Consider the following 18,374-nt stretch of genomic DNA (forward strand, 5'->3'; position numbering starts at 1 on the left):
CGACGTCATTGAATACTTTGTTTTCATATTATTATTTTCGAATTACCAATCAAACGCAATGAAGTGTCATGTTAAAATTACTATCAAATGGAAAAAAAATGAAAATGAAAGAACTAAGATCATCACTTCATACTAAAATAGACATTTCGAAAGTACAAGACTAAAGTTAGTAAACAAAAGTTAAAAGGATAAAAATAGAAGTTTTTGTATACAAAATCCAAAATAATATTTCAACCTTTAAAGTTTAACCATTCTTCAAGCCAATTTCAAAATTATTATTTTCTATAACTTCATTTTTTAAAATTTTATATAAATTATAAAAACTTGGGGGTGGTTTTCTTGAAGAATATACTCTAGTTTCATTACCATGCACTAATTGATTGAGAGAGCTAGAGAAGTTAATAAATACATTATTTTGTCAAAGTAAATCTAATTATGAGAATATTTGTCCTTTACTTAACAGTAATTAACATCTGTGTTTGACAAAGAGGACATGAGATCAAATCTCTCTTGAGTTGGATGATCGACGTTGAGTATCTAGCACTAGATTTCTCTTCTATAACCTTCTCCCTCGAATTTGCTATAAGTCAGGAGATACTTTGAGAAATTGGGTCTCCAACACACAGCGATGCTTTTTTTAACATCAAACTTTCCAATTTAACTTTTTCTTTATTCAATTAGTTTAAAGTAAATATTGCATACCGATACAATGATTTCATGATACCACCTGAAAGAGTAATAATACTCCAATTTCAAGAGTCTACGAGTTTTATAAAACATTATTGACGAAAAAAATGTGAAAATGTTTAGAGAGAAATTTGATATAACTTATCAAGCTCTTAGTGGTAAAATTTTACTTTTTTTCCTCTTATAAATTGAAGAAAATCTCTAGCCTGGTAAACTTGTGCAGCTAAACTCTATCAAACTTGTATTAAAAAAGAAAAGGAAAGGAAAGAAATGAATTATTCTTCAAACATTTTTTAATTTATTCAACATTTACCTAACAAAACGGTGAATAATATTGTTTGCATCTCAAGTTACTAATGGTTAGGTTCAAAGAATTTGATTGTTTCTTTGAATAAAGAAAATATAGTAACTCAATTCATACGGCAAGTCGAGTAATATTATTTGTTGGTTTTAAATTACAAAATTGATCCTTATAAAAAGAAAATTGACTTTATATTTAGAAATGAGATGTGTGAGTGCTACCAACTTAGAACTTTATTATGTAAAATTAAAATGAAATAATGTGATTTTGACAACCAACTAAACGAGGTTAGAATTAAATTTGGGATTTTTAGATGAGTTTGATGATCACCCCATAGGCCTAACTCCAATATTCAACTCTTTTTCAGCATGTTTTATCTTTACATGCTTCCTTAATAAAAGAGTTCAACATGTTTAATTTTTATGTTATATAAAAGAAAAATAGTTCAACCATTATCAAAAATTGAATTGTCAACCTTTTAGACGATAATACTCGAATTAATTTATAATATCTTCCCACATTTAGGGTATAAATTATAGAACCGGTAAGATAAATAAAAAAAAATGTTAGGAATTGATTTCACAACAGGATCACATAATTATTTTGTAAGATTAAGGTTCAGACACTTTGAAAAAAAATTATGTATTACCCTAAAAAAAATTGAAGTGGAAGAGAGGAAAAAAATGTTTTATAATTATGTGTTGAACAACACGCAGGTCGGAGGTGGCCATCATTTTGATTTTCTGAATCAGAAAAACGAAAGAAAGCTCCAATGGCTATGGCTTTCCCTTCGACACTATCAATACGATTCTGTTCTCTCTGCTCTCAATATTCCCCCTTTTCCCTTTCTCTCTAGACTCTGTTTTCTCTCTCCTCTGCTTCTGCATGCGTCAACAATGGGGAACCTCTGCGCCATACTCTCGCCGCCGCCCAAACCAGCGGCGAAGCAACCGGCGAACACCTTCCCGGACCCGCCGCCTCTGTCCATTTCCAGCAACCGATGGTCTCGAATGCGGTCCTCGCGGAGGGAGAAGCCCGGAGAGTCGCTGACTCCGGAGCAGGCTCTGGAAGTAGCCGCGGCGGCGCTCTACCAGAAACGCCCTCTGGATTCTTCTCTGCCGTTTGATCGGTCTACTTCGCTCCGGCAACCGGCCCCCGGCAAGAAGAATCGGAACGCCTTGCCGCGGAGTTCGAGCTCGCGGCCTCGCTCGCTCACTGACCCTCTTCTTCAGCCTCATCAGCTTGTTAATCAGGTTGGTCGAGATTGTTGGACTTCGAGTTTTGAAATTGATATGAATGATCGGAGATTCGTTGTTTGATTGTTGATGGCTGTTTTTTTTCCTTCTTTATGATGCAAATTGTGAATTTTGTTTGGGGGATTTCTAATTTATCTGTGTGGGAAAACCGAATCATTTTTGGGTCAGTTTTGGAACCAATTTTAGTCAGAAATTCAATCGGATTGATCCCTCTAAGTGCATTTACTTTCACTTTGAATGAGAGCATTTAAACATTCAATTGGATTCCAATCATTCAAAAATATAATGAAATGAATGCTATCTAAAATTTTCTCATCCTGTATTTAATAAACAGTTTCAGTGTAAATACTATATGTCAAATATGGACATTTTAAACTAGAAAGAGAATAAATTAACATAGTTTTGATCAATGGTTCTCAAAATAAAGGAGTAAAGAATGATAATAGTCCCCTGAAAAGGAAAGGAGTAAAACATAATGATGTGTATAATTCCAAAGATTTTAATATAGAATCGGAATCAGTCTGTATTGATGCACGTCTAAATCAAAATAGACCAATTGGATATTCTGTTCAAATTATTAATGGAGATTGCAACTATATTCTGCCATTTATTTTGTCTTTATTCTTATACCATTTTACAAATGGTTATTGTTTGAATTTCTTGGCTAAAGGATTTGTGGTTCTAATAAGTTTCAAATTTACAGGATATAAAGTTAGATGACTTGGAAACAAATCACTTTGTTCTTGTCCATGGAGGTGGTTTTGGTGCTTGGTGTTGGTATAAAACTATTGCCCTTCTTGAAGAAGCGGGCTATAGAGCCACGGCAATAGACCTAACTGGCTCAGGAATTCATTCGTTTGATCCGAACAGCGTCGTGAATCTGGCGCAGTATGTGCAGCCACTTACTGATTTCCTTGAAAAGCTTCCTGATGACGAAAAGGTTTCCTCATTCCCATATCAAACGTCCTTTTTAACTCAGTTTATTAAGTATGTATATATTCATAGATATACGATATGTACATACATTAGTATGTATGTATATTGAATGCGTATTCTCATGGGTGTCGAGAATATACCGAAAATATTAAATTTACTTAAGCCCAATAGTTGGAGACCTTCTCGGGTCTAGGGGTGGTTGAACTATAATGTTCTTGAGACAGTTTCTCTGTTTCAATCGACTTTGTTTGTTTCCAATCACGCTGGTGTATTTTGTGCTTAACTTCCTCTCTCTAAGCCGAATTTCTTTCATATTTTTAATTTATGCAGGTTATCCTAGTTGGGCATGATTTTGGTGGTGCTTGTATTTCATATGAAATGGAATTATTTCCTCTTAAAATTGCAAAGGCTATTTTCATTGCTGCAGCAATGTTGAGTGATGGCCAAAACACTCTTGATATGTTCTCTTTACAGGTATTCTCATCTGCTGATAAATTCCAAATTTTTTGTACCTTTGGACTTGATTATATATATGTTGAAGTTTGAATTCATTTAAAATCAGTATCTGTCGGTATGAATGCTTAGTTTGTGAGAATTCAGATGCTGTTTCTCTTCTCTCTTGTTTCTGGCTTTTAGTCGATGCTGCTCGGCAATCTTTCTGCACTCCTAGGATCTTGTTGATTTTAGTTTCTTTCCAATGAACTATGCTTGATTCTGTGCTAGGCTGGTTCGGACGATGTCATGCGACAGGCTCAAGTCTTCGTGTATGCGAATGGCAACGGCAAGACTCCAACTGCTATTGAATTGAAAAAACCATTGTTAAAGGACTTGTTCTTCAATCAAACTCCAACCAAGGTAACTACGGGCTCGTTTGATAACGTTTTCGTTTCTTGTTTCTTATTTTCAATTTTCTTAAGAAATCAAAGAATTTTACAACTAACTTTGTTTCTTGTTTCTACTTTTTTGGAACATTCTCACAATTGTATAGAAATTTTGGAAACAACACAAACAAGTTTCTATTTTCTTGTTCTCATTTCCAATTTGTTCCAAAACATAAATAAAAATATTGTTTTATCATACTTGAATTTTGAAACAAGAAACAGGAACATTACCAAACGTGCCCTACTTTTCTTCTTTAATTCTTTCACTTTCTTACATAACTCATATAGATTATGATATACCCGAAACAATGAACAAATAGTGCGATCACTAAAACTTAGCCAATTGATCACTCCATTGTCCTTACTCAGGATGTAGCTTTGGCATCTGTTTCAATGAGACCGATACCCTTCCCACCTGTTTTAGAAAAACTCCATCTTTCAGATGCAAAGTACAGATCAGTGAGACGGTTTTACATACAGACGCTGAACGACAATGCCGTACCCGCCCCAATCCAGGCGAGCTTGATCACAAGAAACCCTCCGGAACAGGTCTTCAGTCTAAAAGGTGCAGATCATTCCCCCTTTTTCTCAAAGCCTCAGGCATTGCATAGGCTATTGGTAGAGATCTCAAGAATCAAAAGATCTTAGGAAGCAGTCTCTCTCACCAGCTAGATTGGTTTGCATTGAAAGTTTTTCCAAGCTTTTGCTTTATTGGTATGGCATGTGAATGAATAAAGTTGGTGGGGCTGCTCTCCAAGAGGGATGAAATGAAAAGCCCTGATCTTGCCACCTCATTTTCTATTTCTTCTTCTTATTTTTTTATAAAAATATTACATTAATTAAAAGAGCAATGAGGTTGCAAGATGAGAATCATCTGGTCCCAAAACGGGCTGTTTTAATGGCCTTAATTGGAGGAGAGGTCAGCCCAAAGTTTGGGTATCAAAGTATCAATAATATGAATGCAATTAGGCATTGAAAGAAGTTCGGAATCAAGTTATACTTTCCTCTTTGCTTCTGTTTTTATTTTATTTTTTTAGGGAAAGATAACTACATATTGCATCAAGGTTAAAATACTATTTTGGTCCTGTACTTTCGATTTTGGTTCATTTTGATCTTTGTACCTTTGAATGTTCATTTTGGTCGTTGTAATTTTGTGTTCATATTGGTCATTATACTCTAAATTTTTGTCTATTTTGGTCAATTGTGTTTTCTAAATATTTATTTTGTTATCTACATTTTTTGGTCAATTCATTTTATTTTTTATCTCATTTTTCCGATCACAGTTTTAACACAATACTTCACTTGATATATTTCTTGAAATGTAGTCATAACTTTAAATTAAAGCGTTATGTATAAAATTTGTGTTAAAATTTTACTAATAGAGACCAAAATAGCCACTTTCTAAAAGTTCAATGACTAAAAACATATTTAAATACATAGACTAAGATGAACCTCCGAACAGTGATCAAAATATAGATAAAGCTAAGAATACAGCTACGGAAATAATATTTTAATCTGTATTAAATATGTAAATATTGTCTTTTATTTAATTGTTATTTTCCCCTATTTTCAGAAAAGAAAGAGGGGATTAGAAAAAGAAAGATATTAGAACAACCAACCACTTTTTTTTTTTTTTTTAAGGATAAATACGTAACTAGGTGCGCCTATGTTTAGGTTTGCTCTCTGATAAATTTTTCGTTCTCTGTATTTTAAAATTATGCTTCCAAATGTACGGTTTCTTCGATGTGTTTATCACCTCTCTTCAAAAGGCATTTGAATTCCAAACTAAAATCCAATGACCCAAGTTGGTAAAACTATTTTAGTTTTCATAATTTGAGTTAAGTTGAAAAACTAGATAACAAAACACATAAATACATAGTGTTTATAAGCTTAATTTCCAAAAATAAAAAACAAAAAATAAAATGTTATTTATAAGCTTAATTTCCAAAAATAAAAAACAAAAAATAAAATGTTATCAAATGACACCTTTAAAACACAGTTTTTAAAAACTTGATTTTGTTTCAAAAATTTGATTCAGAAGTCAAACATATTGTGAAGAAAGTTGAAAAATACATGCAAATGCAAAACAAATGGCGAGGAAGCAAAGCAAAGAAATCTGCGTCACAAATGAGTCCAAAGGTATTGAGCTTAACAATGTTGAGTAGTTTAATTTTAAGTGCAAGAAGAAGGGTGGGCAGCATATAACATGTGTTGTGGCCTCAGTAAACATGCAAGAATTATATTGGACCCAACGTTTTTAAAAAATATATCGGGAGAAAATTCACACACCCGCGAGTCAAGCTTTCTCTCGACGTTTTTAAAAAATTGTTGGGATAGGTCTATTTCTCCCGATGATTTTTAAAAATCCGTTGGGAGGAGTTTACTAATATCAAACAACTAGAATAAACTCATAATTCTTGTAGCGTAGGTCGATGCAGATATGAGGGATTTGGGCTTGAAAGATGATACTTGTATTATTGAATTTGATTTTCTGCTGGTTAAAAATTCAGTTTGAAAATAATTTAACTCAACATTTCTCCCTGTCATACTTTAAGTTTGATAGCTTCCCCATTATTTTTGCTAGGTGTAACCAAAGTATTAAATCCAATGGAAGACATTTTCATACGGTCATGAGTGGGACATTTTCGGAAAAATTATATTTCGTGGACTAAATACAATTTATATTTGATATTTGGGGTTCATACAATCTCTAATATTTATCATATGATTCTTTCCCTTGAATTCTTGGTTTTGATCGGCCTCTTGGCGGCTTGTGGGCGGCTTTGTTGATCTTGATCGGTCTATCGGCAGTTTGTTGATCTTGATCGGCCTATTGGCGGCTTGTTGATCTTGATCGGCCTCAAGCTTGGTGATGATCTTGATCGACCTCTGGCTTTGTGATGATCTTGATCGGTAGGCTTTATGTACTTGTTGATCTGAATCGTTGATGATGATAATCCTAGGATTTTGATCCTATGGAGGATGAAGGATTTTGATCCTCTGCATGATGGATGATGGATGGGATGAAGGGATGGATCAGAGGAAAGATTTTGATCCTCTATAGGAATGGGATGTGCAGCTCTGCAGGATGATGGAGGAGAATTTTAGGATGTAGGATGGAGGATTTTGATCATTTCCAAGATAAAGGATTTTGATCCGGATGGATTAGATGGTGAATGAACCTTCTACTCATAGGATCTTTCATAGACCTTAGCTCGGCTTGGACTCTGATTATAAATTCATTGCCACGTGGCGCAATCCAATTGGATTAGCTTATATCATCAAATAGGCATGACAAATTTGATTGGACCAACTTATATGTCATATGTGACGCAATCTTATTAAATCAACTTATGTCATAACTTAATTTGATTGGTCGAATTCAAATATCCAAAAATAATATGTGACATTATTTAATTGGCCTCAATTTAATGACATATAATATTGTTATTATAATTACGTGATAGTTTATGGTTTGCTGAAATTTATCAATCAACAATCATTAATATCAACGTAATAATAAAGCTACACTTACTAAAAAAAAAAACAGGAAACCTTTGTTTGTTAATTTAAATAATTTGTATAGATTTCTTAATTTTTATAATAGTGACATCAATATTTATTTCCATCAAATTAGAAAATATCTAGAATTTTGGGTGTAACTCAACATAGGCCCATAACCTCGAGATATTTATTTGGACTAGTTGTTGAATGCATTTTCTTTTTTCTTTTTATTTTATTTTTCTTAAAGATAAAAGGTGCATGACCCAAAATAAGGTCCTAATAAAGTAGGAAAAGTCTACACAATTCTGTTTTCATTTTCACTTGATAGAACACACACATTGAAGGAGTGCAAAAAGTTGCATGGGTCCAAGATGGAAAAATCAACATGGTCCTTCAATATCTCTATTTAAATTAAATTAATATCTTGTCACTTAAAGAATGAACAAACCACCACTCAATCCAAAAGCTTAAGTTGATGAGTTTCATTTATATGGATTCTAACCTAAACCATTTGGCAACTTTAATCAATTTATATACTTTTCCTTCTAATTTTTCTAAAGAAAAAATCAGAGTTTTGAAAAGATCTTTTGGATTTGTGTTAAAAAATTCAAGCGATGTAGAAGATAATTTTATAATTTAGGCTTCTTTTATTATTATTATTTTTTGGTTGACGGGTTGAATAGTGTCTTATTTCTTATCTTATCTCTAAATTCATTGGTTAAATTTCAAATTTCGTTAGGAGATAAAATAGACCACTGTGTTATTTCAATTGTCTATGTATGACTGCGAAATTTAAGCTCTAAATTTGGAAAATAATTGTACATTTTTAGTCATACTATCAAGTTTTCAGATTCAATCACGTAAGTAAACCAAAGATGTTAGAACAAGATTTTAGTAAAACATTTGACTTGTAGTCAGTCATATACTAACTTCCAAAATATACACGTCATAAAGATGAAGAAAGATGGTTGCTTCTCACCCGCACAAGCTTCCCTTCGGATTGGGATTCCATTTCTATCTCGTTCTGGTCCAGCTGTGTTTCGCATCTTCAATTCGGGTTAAATTTTTATCGATATATGTTGATATTCTATAAATATGTATTATGATATTTCCTTCCATATTTTCATATGTATATAAATTTGATATCCATATAAGATGTGAACTCTATTGTAAAAACAGAAAATATAAACAAAATAGTATAAGTGAACCTAATATTAATAGTAACAAACTTTAATTTATTTTGCAGTGCGAAGTGATTATTTATTAATTTAAATATTATTCATAACTTTTTTTAATAATTTTTAAGATTTTTAAGATATAACCATCAAAATTAGGGACGGCAAAAAATTCGCGTGAACCCGATCCGAGGGTCGGGAACCCCGATTTGACCAGGACAGAGTCAAACTAAAAATTAAAGCCATAATTAAAAATATTTTTGTTTTCTACAAATTATTTTTATTTTCTCAGAAGTTATTAGTTTTTTTTCCACTTTTCTTAAAAACACATTTAAATATTTTTACCCAAAATTTTTTAAAAAAATTACTTTTTTAAAACTATATATTTTTTAATTCTTAAAATTTAGCTTAGACTTTGATTTTTTTTAATTTTATTTTAAATAACTATACTAATTGTACCAGCGTCTATTAATTTAATAGGTTTCAATTGTATTCCTTTTCAATTTTTTTTAGTTTCACTCCTTGCGAAAATTATCAATAGGTGATATTTTTTTATAAAAATTAAGAAACATGGTGTAAAATTAGAACTTTTAAATCATTAAAAAAAATAAAATCAAAAAAATCAAAACTTAACTACACAAAGGACGAAGTATATTTTGTATAATTTTTTATAATATTTTGTATAATTTATCATATATATTTCGATCAAAAATTGAATTTATTAGTATACAACTTTAAATCTTATTTCTTATATCTCAGATTAAGGAAATAGTACTTTAACCACTTCAACTATGCTTGTTTTGTGAATTACGTGACACTTTGTTTATAAACAACTCATTCCCATAATTTTTGAAACTATAAATATTGTCAAAAAGCCCCTTGACACAAAAAAAAATTTGCAAATCAGCCATCTTCTTCTTCGTTATCTTGCAGTGGGGTCCTTAATCTCAGAGAAAACAGTCCCCGACATCCCTTTACTATACGCAACACTCGAACCGTCACCATTGCTTGTGGTCACATCACTGCTTACGCCCAACGCCGACGACCCGAGTTTCTCGTCAACGGTACTACTGAACATCTCCTCCATCAACCACCGCTCTTCGCCGCCACCGCCGCCATCGTCCCCTCCCTTCTTCTTTTTCGTCGCCTCCTGCAATTGCAATGCAAACTCCAATCCCCACACCACATCGTTCATCGCCGGCCGCTTGATTCCATCATCTTGGATGCAACTCACCGCCATCTCCATGAATTTTCTCAAACACTCCGGCGAGATCTCGTCCTTGATTTTCGGGTCGATGATCTGAGCCACCGTGTTGTCGCGGTGGCATCGCCGCGCCCAATCGGCGAGGTACGCTTGCTTCTTGTCGGCGGTGCGCATCAATGCTGGACGACCGCAGAGTACTTCGCAGAGGACCACTCCGAATGAGTACACGTCGGATTTTTCTGTCAACTGCTGCCGTCGGTAGTACTCTGGATCTAGATATCCGAAGCTACCTTTGACCACCGTGCTGACGTGGGCTTTGGACATGCTCGTCGGCCCCACTTTCGACAATCCGAAATCAGAGACCTTCGCGACCCATTTGTCGTCGAGTAAAATGTTAGTCGTTTTGACGTCGCGGTGGATGATGGTGTGTTTGGCTCCGGTGTGGAGGTAGTGTAGCCCTCTTGCAGCTCCGATGCAGATCTGGAGGCGCTGCTGCCACGTCAGGGGTTGTTCGTCGTCGCTGCCGTACAGGTGGCTCCGAAGGGTCCCATGAGACATGTAATCGTAGACTAGAATCATTTCGTTGCCGTCGTTGCAGTACCCGATCAGCGAGACGAGATGGAGATGGCGAAGTTGTGAGAGCATCTCGATCTCTGTTTTGAACTCGTGCGCTCCCTGTTTGGAGCCTGGTTTCAACCGTTTGATTGCCACTTGGGTTGCTCCGTCGTCAATGTTGCCTTTGTACACGTTGCCAAATCCGCCGATGCCGATGATGAAAATATCGTCGAAATCTTTGGTGGCGGCTCTAATCTCAGCCAATGAAAAATAACGGGACAGATTAGAGGGGAGATTCGAGCTGCGAGTTTTGCTCGACTTGTTCGTTGAAATGGAATATGGAGCCCACCAGGTAGTTCCGTCGTTGGAGGTCTGATCCGTAAATGTCCTGCGTCGCCGGAAAACAAATAAACCCAGAACAAACAAGGCTAATATTGCCACGATGGGTACTATAATCGCCACCATTTTACTTTTTGAATTTTTTGAGATTGAAGAAGTTGGAAGGGACTCTACGGGGGTATTGGGAGGTGGGTCTGGGTTTGGGCCGGCGAGGCTGCCGTTGGTGTCGCTTAATTTGAAGATTTCAATTCCATTCAAGATGACATTGTTGAATTTTGTGTTGTTGTCGTTAGGATTTGCTTGGAGCTTAACAGAAAGGTTCACTCTCTTCTCGCCGTTACTACTATGAACAAGCACAACATAATCTCTGCGAATCGGAATCCCTTTCCCGCCAGCCCAAAAAATAACGTCTGCGGATGACTCGGCGATCATTTCTTGAATGTAAATCAAGAAAACTCTGTCACCTGGATTGTTGATTCTACTCTCAATCTCGCAGAAATGAAGGCGAAGCATGTAAACGAATCCAGGATCTACAAGGTACTCCCATGTGAGGTTGAAGCTCTTGTTAAGCGTATTATTGTTTGGTCCCATGGTTCGAGCAGTTCGATACAGAGTCTCCGGCGCAGTGTATGGAGATATGTTACTATAAACGATTGGGATTGATAAGTTAGTAGGTGGAGAATCAAAATAGTAATTATCCAATAAATTACTTTCTTCTGACCAGGTTCGGAACATTCCAGTGTCTTCTTTGGGGCCAATGGCCCTTCCACCAATATTCATCCTGTATACCATTTCCAGAGACGTGGAGTTTTCAAATGTGTAGAACTTATCATCTTGGCCGACTTGGTGCAACCCCAGGTTGGGATCCGATGGTGTATAATAAAGATCAGTGGGCATGGATACAATCTCAATCCCACTGATAAAAGCATACGAGTTCTGATCTGTGGGAGTGAATGTAAGATTGAGTATGTTATGATTTTCATCCACATACACACAGTACTCTCGAAAAACTTTATCATTACGAGAAGCATCAGCGTTGACGGAAACATTGAAATCGCGAAGGAGAGTGTAGAGACCAGCTGTGACAGAGAAGACGGCTCTGGAGCGGTCGAAGTTGGGGTAAGGAGCAGAGTAGAAGTAAAGCCGAACGAACTTCTGGCCGGGACTCACCGGAAAAGCGTAGGTGAATTCCGAGCGTGAAAGCCGTGCCGTGGTGTAAGGGACATCGAGGAGCAAAGTGAACTGTTTGTCCGGTGACAAAGTCACCGAGTCGCTGTTCCGATGAAGATCGGAAGGGAAGAATTTGGAGTTGACGTCGCCGGCCCAGGTGCGGGTTCCCCCATTCTCAGTTGATTTGTCGGAGGAACCACAATCGAGCGCTATATTGTCGATGGGTTCGTAGGCAGCAAAGAGGGAGACGAACTGGAGGCAGAAGAAAGTGAAAGTGAATATGATGGTTGAAGAAGAAGAAGCATGTTTGGTGTTACAGTACTCCGCCATTATTAGTAGAGCAAATGCAGATTAATTCTTCATGGAACAAGATGAAAGAATAAATCAGCAGAACCATAAATCATAAATGTGAGGTGCAAGTCTCTGCCGTAGAGCATCAGGCTTTACAAGTCTCTGCAGGTTGAAAAGTCTTTGGCCTCTTTTATGTGTCTTTGTCTTCTTCCACCAAATTACAAGTCTTTATGCACACAGATCTTTACTTTTTGGAATATGGAAATACCTGTTTTGCCATTGGAATTCTTTTTGATTGACCAAAAATGTCACTCTCTCTCTTCTTTAATCTTTGGAGAACATAACTGATGATTTAATTAAAAAGTTGGTACTTTTGAGTGGGTGCTCATAAGGTCAAAGTAAAAAATTAGATGGAAGTCTCAAGAGGTGCAATATCGTAACATTGTATAAATACTATAGATCTTATCCTTTCCAATCCCATGCATAACCTCGATTTCAATCATTTTCATACACCTCTACGTCCCGTATTCGAATCCCCAAGCTTACCTCGATCGTATTTGTTTCTTTAAAATTTTTGTAAAATAAATAAATAAATATTTTTATTTAAAATTGAATTTGAATTTTTCATTAAAAGTAAATAATTTAGATTTGGGTAAATTGCAAAAACCACTAACCCACGATTACAATTGAAACCTTACAGTTTCAATTGCAAATTTTCGTGCTGGCCTCCCAAAAGTTTCTAAGTAGTATTTGAATGCTTTCAACACCTTCACACGATTTTGGGTAGCATTTTTTGATAAATTCATTGTCGGAAATTTTCGATTGTTGTCTGATTTGTTTAATTGGGGTCAGAGTTTTACACTCGGAAATTGCTTTTTGGATCGGATTCAAGCTCTTAGACCTCGTCAATCAATCCATCGACCTTTCTAGGACTAAAATTCCTTTTTCTTTTCTCTGTTTCATCCTCTGCTTTATCAATTGGTTACTTGTTTTAAAATTAGAATTTGAGTTTTCAGACTGATTTTGGCTTTTGGTATTTTTTAAAATTTTTTTTTTTTGGGGTGTTTCAAGTTCTGGGTGCGCTAGCATTTCACGGTTGGAACTGAATCTTCTGATCTGGTTTGGGCTCTCCAACTCCATGGGCAGGTCGCAAGTGTTAGAAATTGTCAAATTTCGGATACAGGTAAAAATTGTTTTAAAATAATATATTGATTATAAAAAATAAATATTTTTATTTAAAACTAACTTATTTACAAGAGCTTATGCCAGCTGACACCTATCTCTAATTAGGAAGTCATGAATTGGAATCCTCGATAATGTACAAAAATATTATCTTAATATTATCCTATTTTTGTCGTTAATTTAAAGAAGTGCCCCACCATTGAGGCTTTTTTTTTTATTTAAACTATAATTTTTAAATATTGATTTTTAGAATTTTTATTTTAAATGCATTTTATCAACTTTGCCCTAAAGTTAGCCACAAAAAATCGATTGAAAAGTATCCCAACCGAACTAAAAATTATCAACACGACAAAATAAATACCACTAAAGAAACTTGGTCCCACCACAATTTAATCATGCTCATAAGTCATAGATAGTCCAAGTAAAATGATAAAATAATGAATTTTTCTTCCTCTTTTTTCTTCTTTCTTTTGAAAAAATACTTTTGAATCGATGTCAAAATGCTTCACTGTTTAGAAAAAGAAAAATGTTTAAATTTCACCTACCTTTTAGTCTAATATATATATGTATAAACTAATGAACTATATTCAAGGCAGCAATACATTTACACATCGTTGAATCACGTTATTTCAAATTATTGACGAAAAAGTAATGACTTTGAAAATTCAAAAACTAAAATATACATTTTGAAGTTTTATGAACTAATCTCAACCTTTGAGATCAAAATTTGAAATTTGAAAAAAAAAAAAAAGCCGAGTGGAAGTGAAATTAAGAATTATTTAGGTTAAGTCCCCAAGGGATACTTTGGGTGACTTAGAACCTCAAGAAATAAACTTAAGATCTTGGGTTCAAACCACATGGGATGTAACTTTCACCAAACAATGACTCCTTACGTATGTTCGAGTATGGGGACAATGTGAATACCCCAAATATAAGGACATAAAGGTCAAAGGGTCGTCGACTCCTGGTTTATAAAAAAAATAATTATTTAGGTTTAAAATACTATTTTGATTTAAGTATTTTCAACTTTAGTTCATTTTAGATCATATATTTAAAAATGTATATTTTAGTTCTTCTACTTTTCACCTTTTATTTGTTTTAATCTCTATACTTTTAAAAAGTGACTATTTCGATTATTGTTTATAAAAATTTAACATAAATTCTTTACCCAATGAAAACGATTTAACTTATACATTTCAAGAAATTGATAAAGCTTAGTGACAAAAATAAACCAAAGATAAAATGTAGAGCGACTAAGTATTTAAACCAAGCATTTACTTTAACCAACCCCAAACCAGATTGGATAAATTGAAAGGTAAGTATTTCCTTAAAAAGGATTTTTTAAGCAATGAAATTTTTTTTAAATACTTTCTATTACTATTTTAAAAGTCACGCAACTATTTTTTAATTAAAAAAATTAGAGAAATAAATTAAGCCCCTAGAAGAGAAGCAAATTCAATGGAGAAAATAAATACCGTACTAAAAACTATCCAAGACGACAAAATAAATAAATACCACTAAAAAAATTTGGTCCTACTACAATATAATTATGCTCATGTCCGGTCCAAGTAATTTTTCTTCTTCTTATTTTCTTCTTACTTTTTAAAAATACTTTTGAATTATTCAGTCCAATTAAAAGTAATAAAAGATCAATTAGATGCTTTTCAAGAGAGTTTTTTTTTTTTTCTTTTTCTCTTCTTTCTTCGTCTTCTTCCCTTTAGTACAAACTACAAACGGCTTTTAAAAAGAAAAAAAAAAGGTTTAAATTTTATTTCAGTATCTAAACTTTTCTATCGTTTTATGTTTAATTTCCCTCCAATCCAATACCGATGTGTTAATCAACCTACATGATTTCAATTCACGCCCATATCAGCACATTTATATATCTCCAAACTACATTATTTGAAAAAATAATGGCCAAACTAAAATATACATTTTCAAGTTTTAAGGATGAGTCTCAATTTTTGAGATCAAAATGAGATTAAGAAAAAAAAAATTAGACTTGGAAGTGAAATTCCAGGTAAAGTAAGAATCCTCCATTTTCATCCTAATAGTTCAACTTTAATTTATTTTAATTAATGTATTTTCAAAATATCTATTTTAATCTTTATAGTTTCTCCCGACATTGTCCATGTACTTTTAAAAAGTGACTATTTATTTTTTCATTGTTTAAAAAAAATTAGCACAAATCCTATACACATAAGAAAGTTATAGTTACATTTCAAGAAATATATTAAGTATAGTGTTTCTTGAAATTGTGACCCACAAAATGGGAAGAAAAATAAAATAAAGAGACTAGAACAGTCAGGTGTAAAGATACATGAAACTGAAATACACACTCAGTCAAAGAAAAAAAGAAGCATAGATTGAAATAATATTTAGATCAAGCCTTTACCGGATAAATTGAAACGTAGGAAAGGTGATAGAATTGGCAGAGACGACATGTCGTTTGTTGTTTTAAACTAACAGATTGTGCGGTCATAGATGTTGCGGCGTCTACAACCAGGTCCCGGGTTGGGCGGGCCAAGACAGTCATACGGTGAATTTGGGCGATCGCATATAGGTTTCTGCGGCTTTACGGCCCGTGAAGAAGCGTATTTCGGAGGGTATGAAATTGCCATCTGAATGTCCAATTCGTATTCTCCGGCCAGGCATTCCTCGGCCCGGCCACCGCACCATATCGATCCGACGGTGGTCTCGTTGTGGAAATTCGAAGAAGTCAGAGATGCAGAGTGGCTTGTGCTCAGCATCATCATCAGAACTGCCACTGCCATCGCAGCTCCCGTGATTGAAGAATGTCCCATGGAAATGAAGGAGTTTGGGGAGGAAAAAGGAAAGAAAGAAAGGATAAAGAATCTGTGGATGTCAGCTCGTTATATATAATAAACATAAATATATTATCACTTTTTTTAATATTTTTTTAAATTATACCATTATGTTGTAGTATCGTATTAAACTTTTTTCGACATTTCCATCGACATTTTCATGTATTTATGATTGGAGTTCGATACGAGGGGTAAAAAAAATATAGAAATGATATTTCCATAATATTACATAGAAAAATGGACAAAATATAAAAAAAATATCGACAAAACTTTACTAATATAGTCAGATGTTAATATTAATTATTTTAACTCATTTAAAATTTGTTTGAAAATTATTTGTTAATCTAAATGTTTTTTCGAGTTTTTATTTCTCTAATTTTTCTAGAAATATTCATCAACATCGACAATTTATTAATTTAATATTATAATTTTATGTCAATTTTAGTTTATGTTTAGTGATTATTGGAAGAGTATAATTGTAACGATTGAGTTACAGAAAAGGAATGTGCATCTTGTTAGTATATGTAGTAACTATCATTTCTTTTAAGTTTTCTTTACCATGCTTCTATAGTCTCGGAATTCCTCTCATTCGAATGTGTATTGGTTTATTCATGTACCCTTCCTCTTTACTCGAGTGTAATGAAAGATTTCACACTAAATTTGGATTAAAAATAAATAATGATATTATACCATTGACTAATGTTTATTTTATACCTAGATGTAGCATATAAATAAAACTGTATTTAGACATTTATCAATGAATTAGTGCATACATTTATTTTTAAAATAAAATAAATGAGAAAAAAAATATTATTGATGAAAAAAATATATTATACAACAAAAATGATAGTGACAAAATTATCAAAAAGAAGATATCCTCGACACGGGAATCTTAAAAACTCATGTTAGAGGAGGACATCTAAAATTGCTCAGATACCTCCGACATCCAAAAATGCTCAGGTATCCAATATTCCTATCAAACAAGTACGAAAATCTGGATGCCCATTTCATGGGAATCTCAAATTCTCACTAAACAAACGACCCTTAAGTAGTTAATCTCAGTCACGTTAAAGCCGGCTTTTGGATAATTTATCTATTATTAAGTGTTTCTTTTAAAATGATTTTTTAAGAATATTTTTAATTACTACTTTTAGAAAGTATTTTTAGTTATTTAAAATCAATAAAAAAAAGTATATACTAAACACACTTTAAATTTCTAATTATTGTAAAAAAAAAAAAATCATCCCACTATTAGTGAGCTCGCAAAATTTTAAAAGATGAATTAAGTTACTTTAGAAGAGGAAATTGAAAATCCTCTATCAAATTCTTAGAAATTTAGAGTGAGAAAATTTGTTTTCTTCCTAGGTCTCCTTTCTTCTTTAAATTTTTTCCATGTCATGTAAATTTATAATTAAAAAATATTTAAATATTAAAGATTACATTAAAAAATTTTAGACAGTATAAACTAGATTCAAAAACACCAAAATATTAGGTGTTAAAATATATATTCATGTGAATAAGTTCTTTAACAAAGAATTAAAATTAAAATGATTCACATGCCCTTCACTGTCAAAAGAGTGGGTTTAGTTTATTTTGTTTTTGTTTCTTTTCTAATTACAGGGTGTTTTTCTTTTTCTTATTTTTTATTATTAGTTTTTTCCTTCTGCCGACAGCTGTTGGATGAAAATGAGTGTACAAATGCAAATGTATTACAGCACTGTTAGACATCAAATCAACAGCACACCTCATTCTTTTTAGGAAGAAGTTAAAATATTTTATTTAAATACTATTTTAATGTGTCGACTTAAATTTATTTGAGTTTATTTACTTCTAAAAATGTATGTTTGATCATTATACTTTAAATTTCAATTTTTATTTATTAATTTATATACTTCTAAAATATTTATTTTGATCTTATATTTTTAAAAAGAAACAAATTTTTATTATTCCATTTTGATTTTATTTATTTGAATTATAATTTTAATATGACATTTCACTGGCTAAATTATTAAAATATAATCATGAATTTGTATTGAAGAGCTTTCATTGTATATAAAATTAAAAGAAT

At 33.2% G+C, this 18,374-nt stretch overlaps 2 protein-coding genes across 2 annotated transcripts; one reads left to right on the forward strand and one right to left on the reverse strand.

Moving 5' to 3' along the window:
* The first annotated feature begins 1,622 nt into the window (after positions 1 to 1,622).
* LOC111024985 (putative methylesterase 11, chloroplastic) lies at positions 1,623 to 5,058 on the forward strand. The gene is made up of 5 exons (XM_022302820.2): positions 1,623 to 2,241; positions 2,948 to 3,184; positions 3,511 to 3,654; positions 3,904 to 4,035; positions 4,431 to 5,058. Exons 1-5 carry the CDS (start codon positions 1,672 to 1,674, stop codon positions 4,707 to 4,709), a joined length of 1,362 nt encoding a protein of 453 aa, XP_022158512.1. The 5' UTR covers positions 1,623 to 1,671; the 3' UTR covers positions 4,710 to 5,058.
* A 4,442-nt stretch (positions 5,059 to 9,500) lies between these two features.
* LOC111024978 (receptor-like protein kinase FERONIA) lies at positions 9,501 to 14,592 on the reverse strand. The gene has a single exon (XM_088128086.1). The coding sequence runs from the start codon at positions 12,336 to 12,338 to the stop codon at positions 9,663 to 9,665; it is 2,676 nt and encodes an 891-aa protein (XP_087984212.1). The 5' UTR covers positions 12,339 to 14,592; the 3' UTR covers positions 9,501 to 9,662.
* Positions 14,593 to 18,374: the final 3,782 nt, after the last annotated feature.

Source organism: Momordica charantia, assembly GCF_013281855.1.
Source record: "Momordica charantia cultivar OHB3-1 chromosome 8 unlocalized genomic scaffold, Mcharantia_2.0 BLBB01000008.1, whole genome shotgun sequence".
Lineage (NCBI taxonomy): Eukaryota > Viridiplantae > Streptophyta > Magnoliopsida > Cucurbitales > Cucurbitaceae > Momordica > Momordica charantia.

Excerpts from the sequence above, each read along its gene's own strand:
- LOC111024978 (XM_088128086.1), bottom strand. The coding sequence starts at position 12,338 with ATGGCGGAGTACTGTAACACCAAACATGCTTCTTCTTCTTCAACCATC.
- LOC111024985 (XM_022302820.2), top strand. The coding sequence starts at position 1,672 with ATGTTTTATAATTATGTGTTGAACAACACGCAGGTCGGAGGTGGCCAT. Across the intron at positions 3,185-3,510 it reads AGCTTCCTGATGACGAAAAG|GTTATCCTAGTTGGGCATGA; the intron begins GTTTCCTCATTC and ends TAATTTATGCAG. Across the intron at positions 4,036-4,430 it reads TCAATCAAACTCCAACCAAG|GATGTAGCTTTGGCATCTGT; the intron begins GTAACTACGGGC and ends GTCCTTACTCAG.